The sequence below is a fragment of the Apteryx mantelli genome, chromosome 5, assembly GCF_036417845.1.
Source record: "Apteryx mantelli isolate bAptMan1 chromosome 5, bAptMan1.hap1, whole genome shotgun sequence".
Classification (NCBI taxonomy): Eukaryota; Metazoa; Chordata; class Aves; order Apterygiformes; family Apterygidae; genus Apteryx; species Apteryx mantelli.
Genome location: NC_089982.1, coordinates 77,351,156 through 77,365,291, shown reverse-complemented (window position 1 = coordinate 77,365,291; position 14,136 = coordinate 77,351,156). Strand labels below are relative to the sequence as shown.

General features: G+C 36.4%; 1 protein-coding gene across 1 annotated transcript; it reads left to right on the top strand.

Annotated features, from left to right (window-relative positions):
- The first annotated feature begins 435 nt into the window (after nt 1-435).
- SH3BP2 (SH3 domain binding protein 2) lies at nt 436-13,627 on the top strand. Its single transcript, XM_013959942.2, has 13 exons — nt 436-495; nt 605-744; nt 1,842-1,944; nt 4,260-4,377; nt 4,938-5,008; nt 5,377-5,465; nt 7,295-7,360; nt 7,914-8,505; nt 9,612-9,720; nt 10,032-10,087; nt 10,524-10,605; nt 10,871-10,930; nt 11,205-13,627. Exons 2-13 carry the CDS (start codon nt 609-611, stop codon nt 11,340-11,342), a joined length of 1,620 nt encoding a protein of 539 aa, XP_013815396.1. The 5' UTR covers nt 436-495; nt 605-608; the 3' UTR covers nt 11,343-13,627.
- The last annotated feature ends 509 nt before the right edge of the window (nt 13,628-14,136 follow it).

The window sequence follows — 14,136 nt, the reverse complement described above, 5'->3', positions numbered from 1 at the left end:
TAATTTATATTTTAATTAAATGGCAGCCTGCAACAGTCTGGTATTAACTTGAATTGCACTGCCTGTTGTGTCACATATGACATCCAATATAGGGTTATATACTACATGCTTTCATTTAGAGTAAAACATGTAAATATGAGAGGTAAGTATTGGTGGATATTCCAGTTGTTTAAATCCAAATATTGATTCCCTTATTGTACAGAAAATTAAGTTTTGTGTACTTGTGTGACATACAACTTTGGAGAAGAAACTGATTTTCTTTCTCATCAGTCGCCTGATAAGCCTCACAGTATTAAGATCTGGGCCATGTTTTTAATATAAGTATTTAAGTTGCATTTACTAAGCATTCTTCCATTGTTTCAACAGCTGTCAATCACTCTTATGAGCTATATAAAAATAAATTGGGACTTTCTGCACCATGGTTTTTTTATACATCACAAACTTCCTGGAATCTATGAACACCCGTCTGTGCTACATACTTGACTGCTGAACCATGTTAGTTGTTTGGAAAACATGTTTAAGGAAATGAACTGTGTTTCTCTGTACTCATTTCTTAAAACAAAATATAACTTCTAAATAGCTTTTTAATTACTCCAAATTGCAGAACGATGGCCTCAGAGGAGCAGGTCTGGCCAGTCCCGATGAAGGCAATTGGAGCACAAAATCTTTTGACAATGCCTGGAGGAGTGACCAAATCAGGGTATCTTCATAAAAAAGGAGGCACTCAACTGCAGATCTTGAAGTGTAAGTTGAATAAGGTATTAACTAAATTAAATGTCATTGTTTTAAATGCTTGCCTTTGGGGCCATAAACGTTTTGTGTTAGCAGGCTCTTTAATAAAGCCAGTCTTTCACTTACTTTGTCTGTATTGTACTGAAATTGTACTGGAATATACGTATAAAATACCCATGTTGACAGATTTGCTTTAACTGTTCTGGAACTAAATCTTAAATGAAAGTGTTGTGGTTCATTTTCTTATGTGCAGTTAAATCTCCTGTCAAGACCTTCAAAAGAAAGATTTTTTAGGAGTAGAGATGTATCAATTTCAAATATTTTTTCTGAAAGAAATTAGTACTCAGCTTTTTTTCCAGCTGGAATTCATCTGTTGTACTGAAAAAATATCCCAATCTCCTCTCCATGAAGTGGAAATTTTCTTATTGCCAAGATTAGGCTGTATTTAATAACAGTAATTGCTTCTGGAATCAGAATCCCTTTACAAGAAGAAATTTAAGGCTTTAGATTTATTTATATTCTATTCATTTGCTATCCCTGTTTACAATGAAACAATACAATTAAGAACAAAGGTTACTATTACTGCCTTTGTCAAAGGAAGAAAGTGTGTTGGCACTTGACTGTTTAGAAAAGAAAACACTGTTTTATTGCCAGCTTTATGTACCTGAGATGAAGGAAGAGAGAGAAACACTATAATGGTTTTGGGGTGAACATAAATATGTATTTTTTTTTTTTTTTTTTTAGCCTGTGGCTACATTCCTCCCATCTTGTTTCAGGCTGCACTCTTAGTTTAGCTTATTCCTCCGGGAAAAGAACATAGATAAAGGTCAGACCTGCATTCTCTGATGTTCCTTTTGCAGTTGTCAGATCAGCTGCCTCTCAAACGAGGAAAGCAAATGCTACCCTCAGTTCTAAAAGCCTGTGAATGGACTGCTTTACTACACGATTAACGAATCGTCATCAGTCAGCTGTCATTCAACTAGTATATGCCATTTTTTGTAATGACCAATTAATTAGATCCTCTTAACTTGGGCAGAATATTTGTTTAAGAATTTAGAAATGTGCTTGCATTGGATTTATTTTTTTGCTCACTTTTTTTATCTTTTCAGGGCCTTTGAGATTTGTGATTATTCATGAGGGATGTATTTACTACTTTAAGAGTAGCACATCTGCATCTCCACAGGGTGCATTTTCTTTAAATGGTTATAACAGGTGAGTGCCATAGAGCTTATTTAATACCCAAGCTCCTTTTACTTACTAAGGGGGCTGTGGTTTTCATTTCAAACAAAGTTAAATTGAACTATATCTGTTGTTGGTGTTAAGCACTCATCTCAAATTCCAAGAGATGTATTCCTTTCAAATTGTATATGTATGATGTTTCCTGTGCTTTACAAATGTATGCCCTTCATCTTTTGTAACTTCTCCAGTAAAGCTGTTAAAATTGCAGTGGGTTTACTTTTGTTCCTGATTTAATGCAGACTTTGCACATGCAGATAGATGTGAATTATTTCAGACAAATGATCTTTGATTCTAGTGATTTCCATGACCATTAGAAAAAAAAGGAATGTTTATGGAGTTACTCATTCAGTAATTCTAGTCAGTGTCATAACTAAATCAACTACAAGAGTGATAAATGAGAGAATGTGTGTGCAAAATCTGTGACTCATTTCACTACATGTTATAAATATATATATGTATTTATAAATATATATATATATAAATATAAATAACTACATGTTATTTTGATACTTGCTTTTTAAGTTGAAGACAAAAATACATGGCTTTCAAGATAGCCAGTACTATCAGAATCTGCTTGAGTGCCGCATACATACAAGTCCTATTAATAGAATTCCAAAGTAAATTTAGAAAAATACTATTGTAATTTGATGCTAAGAAAGAACTAATCAGATACTGAATGTAGAGAATATCACATTATTGGTCCTAACCAATGGAATTTTATTGTACTCATATACATGTGTGTCATTCTTGTACTGCATAGTTTCTCAGACTTTTCAGGTAAGGGAATGTTTTATTAAAATGTGAGAGCTTTTTAACTGACCACAGCAATGGCACATTTTATGGGAATGTAGTAGAAAACATCGTAGCTAATTAAAAATTCAAAATGAACTTATATAAGCAGCCCTCACTGTAACTTGGCTATGATGCTGGCTTCTATATTCAGGTTAGTGTGAAAAATGCTATAGGATTTGTAAATGCTGAGGACTGTCTCATTGCTTGTTTATGTCTGTATTATAGCGAGCTGTACAAAGCTTAGCTGGAACTGGGGGCAGGTCATGCTTAGGGTTATGCACAGACACAAGCATTATTGAAATAGTCTGAAATGAAAGAAACTCATTTGGTAGACTGGGTGGTTGCATAAAGTGACAGTCTCTCTAAATCTTCAGTGGACTTTTATTTTGTACTTTTCGTTCAATAGCTTTTACATGTTGAGTGGGTAGGTGAGAGAGTGCTGAGTTCACTAGTGACTCAGAACAATCATTAGTACCCTCCCTGCAGTACCGTGGGTATTTCCTCCGTTAACATCCTTATTATTCTTAAATTAGTAAGACAATTTGCAGTTCCTTTTCCAGCTTTGTTCAGGGCTGAACAGATGCAGGAAACCTCAACCTGCAGTTTAAAATTAGGATTGGGTTTCTAAAAAGATGTGATATCTAATTATAAAAACATTTTGCAGTTCACATTGTGGCAGCTGCTGGGTATTGACTAGACTTCCACCCCTCTCCCCCGCCCCTCCTCCAAATTCATCCGGACTGGGTACCTCACCGAAAGTCAAATGGTTCTGATGATCTTTCTTCTAGGTTTGCAAACCAACTTCCCTAAATATTAGTGACTCATGGAAATACTGCATTGTATGAGGAAATAGGCAAGTTAAAAAGTTTAGGACCAACAGCAGAGAAAGCCCCGGTAATTTTTTCCACTTTTTCCCTTATAAATGCTATTTTGCACTCTATCGCTTTCCCAAACTGTGTTAGATATGTTTCTTTACTTTTATTTTTTTCCCCAGAAGATTCTCAAATGAGAAAATTCTGCAAGATAGCATTTATAAGGAAAAAAATGGAAAAAAATAAGCTAACTTTTAATATTAGCTCTCTTTTTACATTCATGGAAAACCTGTGTTTTGATTTCTTCTCGGTGCCTCTCTGAAATAAGGATTACAAGGTGCCTAAATACTTCCTACAATAGTGTGAAGCTTGCGAATTAACCCAATTCATTATAATTATTTATTGAACAGGCTTAAGTTAACACATCTATATTTAAGTCTGGCTGGTGGTTCAACTAGCGCTTTTTCTCCTGTCAGCACTTTTGCATTGTCCTTTCTACCACTCTAATGGCAGAAGTGCTACAAAAGCATGTATGGGTATTCTGGTGGTGTTTTCCCGGGTTTTGGGGTTATTTTTAGTAGGGCAAAATTGGCTGGTAAAACCACTTTCTATCAGCTTTGACTTGCACAACATAATTAACTTTATAGATCAGGCTTTTTATATATTGGTTGTTCTGTTTTTCAGGGTTATGCGGGCAGCTGAAGAGACAACGTCAAGCAATGTGTTTCCTTTCAAGTTAGTTCACATTAGCAAGAAGCACAGGACATGGTTTTTTTCTGCTTCTTCTGAAGATGAAAGAAAGGTATCTTTCTGTGTCGAGGAAAACTATATTGCAAGAGAAGAAGGAAAGTGAATCTTGGACTTGCCTGAAATCTATATGAACTGGATGCTCAGCTGCCACTGGAATTTGTGTGTTTGGTTCTTTGGGCACCTTTGAAAATCACACCTGAAGTTCTAAATGTTATCTTAGTGTGAGTCCAAGTTGTGATTTAGGGAATGGCTAAAAGTATGATACTAGATGTCATGACTTTTTCATACTTCTGGTTTTATTTTTAGCCAAGGAATGAATGTTTGTGTGTTAAATCTTTGATAAAGTGGGAAATCTGACCCATAAATAGACTATGAACAAATAGTTTTAGAAATAATAGCTTGAAATTCATAAATTGGAAGTTTAATATTTTAATACATTTAGGATTTTAGATAGTCAAAAGATTTTGACTAATAAATCCTCTTGATACTTCTGTAAAGTTAGGATAAATATTATTTTGATGCAAGTTCCTAGGTGTAGCTACTCTAGCTTTACAGAGAACAAATACAGTGCATGTTTGTTTAACAATTTAAATATTGTTTGTTTGTTTTAAGAACTGGATGCTATCCCTGAGGAGGGAAATAGATCACTACCATGAGAAGAAAGAAACAATAACAGAATTCAGGTATGAACCCTTAATCCTTATTTCCTTTTCTTCCTTTTGATAGTGTTGCTTTTGGCTCTTTGCAGCTACAAGTAATGTACTGTTAATAACAGGTTCAATAAGCCCCAAGAATGGAAAGCCTTCCTAATACATATTTTAAAGGATGTAATGACAGAAGTAAATCTTATTATGAGAATTTAAAATGTCAACTCTGTGTAAAACAAACACAAACTTTCAAATGACAGCAAACTATTTGTCTGTTAATTGGGAAATAGGAATGATTGCTTCTGCTTTTCCAGCATTCCTTTCCAGTGCAGAAGTAGAAATCATTAGTGTTCCAAGACCATTATCACAGTGATGCAAAATGGACTCTATCTTTTCTTTTGCAGTGATTCTGGTTCTGATGCAGACAGTTTCTATGGCTCAGTAGAACGTCCCATTGATATCAAGTATTCTCACCACTCAGCAGATAATGAAGGTGACAATTGTAGACACTGAAAAATAAGATTTATTTATTTTTTATCCCCTCCCCCGTGCACCTCGAATCCACAGGAACTATGCCTGTGGCTTAAATATGTCTGATTATGTCTGATCCAGTTTGCAGCTGAGAACTGTAAATCCATATTGTTAAAGGGATGTAGAGCTGTTGTAATTTAGAATCGGAAACAAATATTCTGTACCATAAACCACTAGTGAAAAGAAATGGTAACTGAAGTGATTCAGACCTTTCTAGGAGGTATTTGACACCATAATAATACTATTTTAAACACTTATTAAGGCTGCATGTTGGAAAGTTTGTAGATTTAGCAAAAAGGTAAAACATTTGAGTATGTCCATAGGTCATAGTGTGGAAATACAAAGTGGTCTTTATTAAACTTGATAATAAGAGGATTAAGCTGTCGTTATTTCAGTAAAAGCCGCTTAAAGTATTAGTCACTTGAAAGTGCGTTCTGAAAACTTAGACAATACAGTGAAATACTGTGGAACTAGTTACTTCTAGTATAGCCTATGAAGTTAATTCACCTGTCCTGCAAAATGGGCTGTTACTCACACTGGGATGTTGTTGCATCTGTGTCCGTAGGCTGTTCAGTATGAAACAGGATTGATCGTCCTCTCAGTTCTGTAAGGTCTCACATTAGGCATGGGAGATTGGCCTATGAGAAACGCATAGGGTAACATTCTTCAGCGACTTTCAGACTGAGTAACTTTTAAACTAAGGCTCCCAGACTCTCATTCTGAGCATGGTTTCTCTTTTATTCAACGCTTGACATCTGTTCTTCGCTGTAGTTGCTTCACAATAAACAGTTCTGGCTGAGTGTATTAATTTTTTAATTAGAAATGAGGACACTACAGAAAGCCTGTCAGACAGGTATTCACAACATATTTTAGCAACTGACTTCCTAGTCAAGAAACACATTAGTAAAATCTAACACGAGGAGCCTTGCCCCAAGGTTCAACCTAGTTCCCTTACTAGGCATTTTCCCATCCGCTCTTTCAGATTTCTAGGGGTAGGGTTGATTGGAGCAAGTACTCTCATTTCCTGAGAGGAAATTCCTGACTATTCTTCCTGACTAGGACAAAACCAGTGGGAGTGAGGCTTTTGAGGAAATCCGGTTCAGTTGTTGCAAAGCAGAAGAAAACAGATTTGGCAGCACTTTGTCTAGGGTTGTGGTTAGGGCCCCTGTGTGTAGGGGTGGAATGGTTATATGCAATGGGAATTATGTCTGAAGAGGTCTAGAAGGAGTTTAAATATCTAAATTAGGAAAATGAGAACAACTTTCTGATTTTATCACCTTTTTAAAATGGATTTCCATGGGGAAATGCTACATATTGTCCCTGAAGCTCCTAACGTAGTCAATGATGAGAAATTACTGCCTAGAAGCAGCATAATCTTTTCTTGATTATTCTGACTTACAGTTAAAGGCAACACTGAAACCATTAAAGTTATTTGTTGTGATGCATTTTTCTGTTGCCAAAGCAAGGCAAAGGAATTAACTGTTTTGTAAATCACTAAGCTTTCTTAGGATTCCATATTGCAAAATCGTAAATGTTTCTGTAATAGGGTTTTTCTTTTTCCAACTTGTTTCTGCCAATGTCTCCATGTGTAGTTGCGTCTCTGCAACTGATCTGGATTTTTCTCCGGCAGGCTATGATACTAGAAGGTGTCACCACAAAGTACCCTAACCCTAAGCCTTTAATTTTTTAACTGAAAAATATTTGTTTATTAAAAAAGCAGTAAATACTTGACATTCTTTCATGGTTCCAGAAATACTTATCAGAGTTTGACACATTTATCTTTATCTGCAGATTATGACCAAGAGGAAGAGGATGAATCTTACTTGCAACCAGATACTCCTGACCTGGGGAAAGATGGTATGTGATTTCTTTTATTCCCCTCACATAAAGGCCACCAGTGGAGGTCATCTTCATGTAGAATGCCAAATCATTCTTTGGCTTAGCGTGTCTAAAGCTTTGCAGGTGGTTAAAATAATAAAGTAATGAACAGGTATCTAATCTTGAGAGGTATTTAGTGTCTAGTAATAGCAGTAAAAATTTACAGAAAGTGTTTACATGCCTTGAAGGTCATGTTTTCTGGAAGGTCTGCTCTAGAAGGATCTGGATCTAGTCATCAGCCAGGAGGAGGGATAATGCTTTTAATGTAGCCTCTTTATTTTTAACAAAGACAAAATTCCTTGCTAAGTCAACATAAGCTATGCCTGAATAAAGGCTGCAGGATTTTACTACTTACAACATTCAGAATTGTGTTGAAAGTTAAATATTTATCCATCATTTTAGGTACTATGAGAACAAATGCCAGTTAAATAACTTAAATCACACAGAAGATAAAAAATTGAAAAGTCTAGTTTCTTGACGTATTTTGTTTCTCCTCAATGTGCCATGTTTTTTGGGTGTATTCTTTGTGTAGATATCATGGTCCTGCCCCCGGCCTACCCGCCTCCGCCAGTTCCTCATGTCAGAAAAGCTGCCTTCTCAGAATCAAGGGCCCATTCCTTTGCTGGCAAATCTGTTGGGCCTGTACCACCACCACCTCCTAAAAGAGGCTTACCTGATATCAAACCAGAGGATCTTTCAAACGTGAGAGAACCCCAGTTACATTGCCGAGCTGAATCTAATCTAAAGATTCAGCACTCAAACTGGAGAATAAGTGAACAGCCACCTCCTGTACCCCCTCTACCTCTTTTCAAAAAGCCTGTCTGTATCAAAGAATCATGCCCGTTGCCCTCAGAGCCTCTCCCTCAAGTTCTCACTACTCCAGAAGGATGCGAGAAGCTAAAGAACTTAAACCTTTCACCACGAACTCCTCCTCCACTACCAAGCAGTAAACCCAAACTGTCACAGTTAACTGAAAAGCCAGCAGACATCAAAGTGCCAAGAGAACATGGTAAACCTGGACTGTTCATACCACCAGTACTTCCAAAGCCACCCGTGCCAGGCCACCAGCCCCCTGTGCCAGGATTCAAGCCTAGACCAGAGAAGTCTTTATGTCCCCAGTTACAGTAAGTATGAAACTGCAATCCTGCATCAGATTTTCCACTGCATATTTGTATGACAGACCTACTATTTATCAAATCTACAACAACGACAGTTTCTCTTCCCTGCACCATACCTCTCTTCCCCACTGCGTTGTGCTCTTTTGCCTGGGTATTTGGTTTTCGAAAACTTTGCAACAAATGTAGCTTCTGAAATAGTTCTAAAAGAAATAATAGACAAAAAAAAAATTACACCAAAATTCAGTAGTTCATTTGTTTTGGGGTGTCTCTTCAAGACTTAAAAGCCTTTGTAGTGAGTAAGAAGCCTTTCTGTCAGAACTTGAGTCAACTGCAAAAAGAATTTTAGCCTTCTATGGAGACAGGAAATGCGTGTTTCATTCTTTATTAAGATCTCCTTTAGTAAGGGACTTGGGACTAGCAACAGTGGTGAGGCAGATGAAGATATTTTTATCCATCAGATTGCTTAGCAGTTCTGAAGAATGAATAATAAACCCTGTTAAAGACAGTACAAGAAAGACATTGATATACTGAAATGAGTCCAGTGGAGGCCACCATGATGTTTGATGGGCTGCAGCACATGACATGTGAAGAGAGGCTGAGAGAACTGGATTTGCTCAACCTTAAGGAAGGCTAATGGGAGATCTTATTGCTGTCTACAACTATTTAATGGGAGGGTATGAAGAAAACAAAGCGAGACTCTTCAGAGGTGCACAGTGATAGGATGAGCGGCAACAGACAAGTCACAACCAGTAAAATTACAGCTAAATACTAGGAAAAACTTTTCACCATGAGGGTGGTCAAACACCACAAGTTGCCTCAGAGAGGCTGTGGAATCTTGGTCCTTGGAGATAATCAAAACGTGACTGGACACAGCCCCGAGCTACCCAATCCAGTGGGATCTGCTCTGTACATGAGGTTGGACTAAATAAGAGGTCCCAACCTCCTCCCAACCTCCCGAGGTCCCTTCCAACCTAAATTATTGTTATTCTGGCATAAGCCCTAAACTGAAACTTGCTCTTCAGTTCTACTTTTATTATACCTTCAGTGTTTTGTGTATATTTGTTTTGTTTTCCTAAGGACATGTCCTTCAGTTTTTGTTCTGTTTCTGCCAGGAGATCGCCACCAGATGGGCAGAGTTTCAGAAGCTTCTCATTTGAAAAACCAGCACTACCTGCCAAGCCAAACCAACCTGCTGATGATTCTGATGAAGACTATGAAAAAGTAAGTTGAAGCAGACAGTCCATTCTCAAAGATAATTATTTTTCTTGTTTATGGATACTTTGGGGGGCTTCTCAGGTGCCTCTTTTAGAAAAAGGGAACTTTCAACATAGTGCTGCATGATTTTCAGCTTTAAGGAATGTCTTGACAAATTTGGATTTTTAATATTCTTATAGAAGAAATAAGCATAAAGTAAATGTTAATACACCATAATAAATTCAGATACTGATGGCTGTAGCATATTTGCTTAACAAGTTGCTAGCATTTTGAGTTTCCCTTATGTGTAGTGATCTTTTGTTTGTATTTTCTTACAGGTTGAGCTGCCTAAATCAGTATTTCTTAATACCTCTGAATCCTTTGAAGTTGAAAGGTAGATGAAACTTTAAAACAGTTGCTTAAAAATCCTACAAAAAACTGCTGAGCAGTAGTCCAGAAAAATCATTTTGTGGGAGATATAATTTGTGTTTAAAAACAAAAGACTAATATTTTAATCCCTTTAATATGAAAATTGCTTTTTAGGGGAGTTAGTTCAGTGTTCCTGTATCAGTTGAAAATGCATAGTACTTGCAGAGTGATTTTGCTCCATCTGGAAAAGGTTGTCGTGCCAGGATGCTAAATGGGCAGAAAAACCAGATGTTCAGTACTGCATTGCAGGTTCAGATGCTAGAACAGTGAAGTTCTATCAGATATGATATACTATGAATTATTATGACAGAAATAGAGATAGCTTTAAGAATTTTAAGAACATATGCATCCTATTTATCTGATTCAGAAAATGCTAACACATGTAATTGCTCTATTTTTAGGGCATTTAAAGCTAATAGCCCAAGAGGACAACCACAAAATGGATTATACTGCATTAGGAACTCATCTACTAAGTCTGGAAAGGTAACTTGCAATAGCTGAATCTACCAAAAAACTATGGCAACTAATGGTCTTGATTTAGAGATATTGTATCTTATGTATGGTAAAGTACTTAACAATTTAGATGGGCTCTTTCCTTAAAGCAAGGGAATCTGAGGCAATCACTTCCCTGTCATAATTTCAGTAAAAATTTTTTAGACTGGTCAACTGATTGTAACTAATTCCTTAACAATACATTGGCTTAGACATGCTTATTAACGTAGACTATGTTGTGTTTTTATTTTTCAAGGTATTGGTTGTATGGGATGAATCTGCAGAAAAAGTGAGAAACTACAGAATCTTTGAAAAGGTTAGTATCTGTACTATATATGAAGTTTGTGTGTGTGCACGTGTGTATGTGTATATCAGAACTAAAAGTCAAAATCCAGTCAAATCCTGAAGGTGGGAATATTAAATACCTGAATCCACTGTGGACTTACACTTGCTTGAGGGAATAGCTTGCGAAGCAGTAGCTGGTTTGAAGGGGCTCCTTAGTTCCAATGATGATGACTGAAAATTTTTTGTAACTCCCTGAGTAGGAAAAATTACTGCCAATGATTACATATGTTTTTGTTCTACAACAGGATTGCAGGTTTTACCTGGATGCGGAGATCATGTTTTTGAACATGGGAAGTTTGGTTGAATACTACAGCACTCATGTCTTACCTAGTCATGACAACCTAATTCTTCAGTGTCCTTATGGTTACTCTAAACCAAGATGACATGGCTGGCATAACTCACTGATGCTGAGGAAAAATGGGCTCCCCGCTATCTCCGAATTAAATGCGGACGTATGCCACTGTTGGACTACCTGTTGTTTGCACACACAAACTGAGTCTGTTTCAACCATTTGTTCTCACTTGGGTTGTGTATAGACTTTGTTTAATGAACTCTTGGTAAACTTTGCAATCCACATCAGTGGATTTTATGGCCCTTTCTTTTAAAAAGATCTGAACTGATTATGCTGTGAAAGCTGTCTGTGATACCTGCACCTTTTATAAAACTGCTGCTATTACTAATCTCCTCGGAACACGTAGGATGGATGTGAACAAAGAAATGTTATGGATACAACCTGTGCAGAAAAGGGAAACTTCTGAAAGTACATCAGAATTCACTTGTGACAGGGAATACTAATACTCTGACTTGAAGGTATTGTTCCTTAAGTCAGTACTGGTGCTTAACTGAGAGTTGGTTTTTTTTTTTTTTTTTTTTTTACTTGTATTGTTGATTTGTAAATAATGAAGACTTTTATGCAAATAATTTGGTTTACTATAGGTAAAGATGATCAAGAAATGTGGCTTTTTTTAAAGCCATCCCATACATACGTGTAACTTCTGATTCCAGTGTCTGCAGTGATCAGTATCAGGGAACTGTCCAGCTGATACGGGTATGGCATCCCACGTATTACTTAATGATGAGCATTTCAGATAGGCACGGATAATATTAATTTGGCTTTCATGGGAGCCCCATTTGCTAGTTCAGAACTGGATGGGTAGGTGCCACTAATATTATAATGGGTATGAGAAAAGAAAAAGGAGTGTATGAGTTTAATGGGAGGAAGCGGGGGGAAGTCATGAATACCTCAAATTCTGACTAGCCGTTTTCTCTCACATTGCTATCATAAAAGGTTTAAAATTAAATGCATAAAAAGAAGAAATCTAAAACCATAAATGTGATGCTGCAATCACTAATGAATGTACCCCATAAAACTTCCTGGTCAGTCTCTTGGATCAGGTTGTCAGCTCATCACATTCTGTTCTGTTCTAGGGCAAAGCATATTGCCCTGTTCTGTAAATCCCTAATAATTCTTCCATTATTAAAATTGCTACTTGGTTTGTAGTTGCGTGCAAAATAAAATCTGGTTTTAATGTACTATCAGCACTGAACAAACTGTAGCATTAATGATATGCTTTAGGAGGGTGCTTTCAAGCTTTGTTCCCAAATATTTTGGGGACAAGTATCCTAAAACCAAGGACTTAATGGTTATATTGAAATTACACTATTCATGAATTTTCATAAAGAGGGGAAATCTATTTTAATGACCTTTTAAACAATTTTCTTAATTCAAAAGTACTGTAATAATGATTTTATCTCTAATAATGTTTACAAGACTTGTAATAATTTTGCTGTAATTCCTAAAACAGGAGTAGAGGTTATCTAGTTTCTGAGTCTGAATCCATACCATAAACTTTTGTTTTGTTTTGTTACCTTTACAAAGTTTATACATGTCAGTTTTAATCTTGTTACAGTTAAATGGTCACAACTTTAAAAACCTGAACAAAGACATTACAGAATATTAATTTTTTGTTTTTGTAAACAATAAAGTAGGATTTATAACATATTCGCAAGAGATTCTCCCTAATAAGATGTAATATTAGGGCCATATATAGAGCCAGAATTTCTTGCCTTGGTTCCTGTCTTTTTTGAGAAAGACACGCACACACAGTATCAGTCACTTGATCTCTGCTCCTCCTGTAAAAGGTCTTGTGAGCATAAATTAAAGCATATGCAGTACTTAAATTCCAGATTCTGCTGGAGATCAGATATTTTAATAGTTCTTAATTCCTTTTTTTTTTTTTTTTTTTTTTAATGAGTATCCCTGTGGTTCAGTACTTCTCTGATACGAATTGCTGTGTAAAGAAGGCTCAGCCACTGAGCCAAAATATTAGGCAGAGCAAGTTCTGGCATCATACAGTATTTATATTTACTGTCTGCAGAGTAAATTCTGCTCTTTCTGGAAATAACTGACATCATTGCGTCAGGACAACCATACTTGCTATCTTTGGGGTCCTATTCAGATATGGAATTGTAATAGCATTTTTTTTTGTTTTGCAACCATATACTCTTTTTTTAAACTGTAAAAATACTTATGTAATCTGATTCCAACATACAAAACATAACACTGTCTTTACCTATGTAATGCAAAATTTGCAAATATGTAAATTTTTGTGTTAATTTCCTTTTTTATATAAATATATATATATTTCTGAAGTGGATAAACTTTCAATGCCAGTTCATCTAACTTTGTACAGTCTCATTGAACTTCATGAGTGTGTGTTTTAATGCTTTTATTTGTAGTTGTGTCAGATAGTACTTGATTCTTCTGACTGTGATCGTCAACCCTGTTAAGTAAATCATGTAGGCAACACTTTCAGAAATTTGGCATTCCAGTCACTGGACAACCATGACTGGGTGTGGAAATTACCCATTTTCCATTCATTTCAAAGTTTCTTGTATGTAGAGTTGAGGATTAAAACAGTCATTTTATCTATGAACACAAAATGCAAGTACAACCATAATAAAAAGAGCATCTCAGAGGAAGAGGGATGTATGTGTTAAGCAAGGAAGCCCAGCCTCCAAAGGACTTTTCTATGAGCTTGCTGAGGAAAAGAGGACCTTTCCATTTCCCAGCACCTAACAGCCCTTCTGCTCAGAAGTGGCAGCATAGCTTAGCTGGTTTCTCTGAGGTCTCCAGAATACAGGATAGGAGGCAGACGGTGCACGCTAGGTAATCCC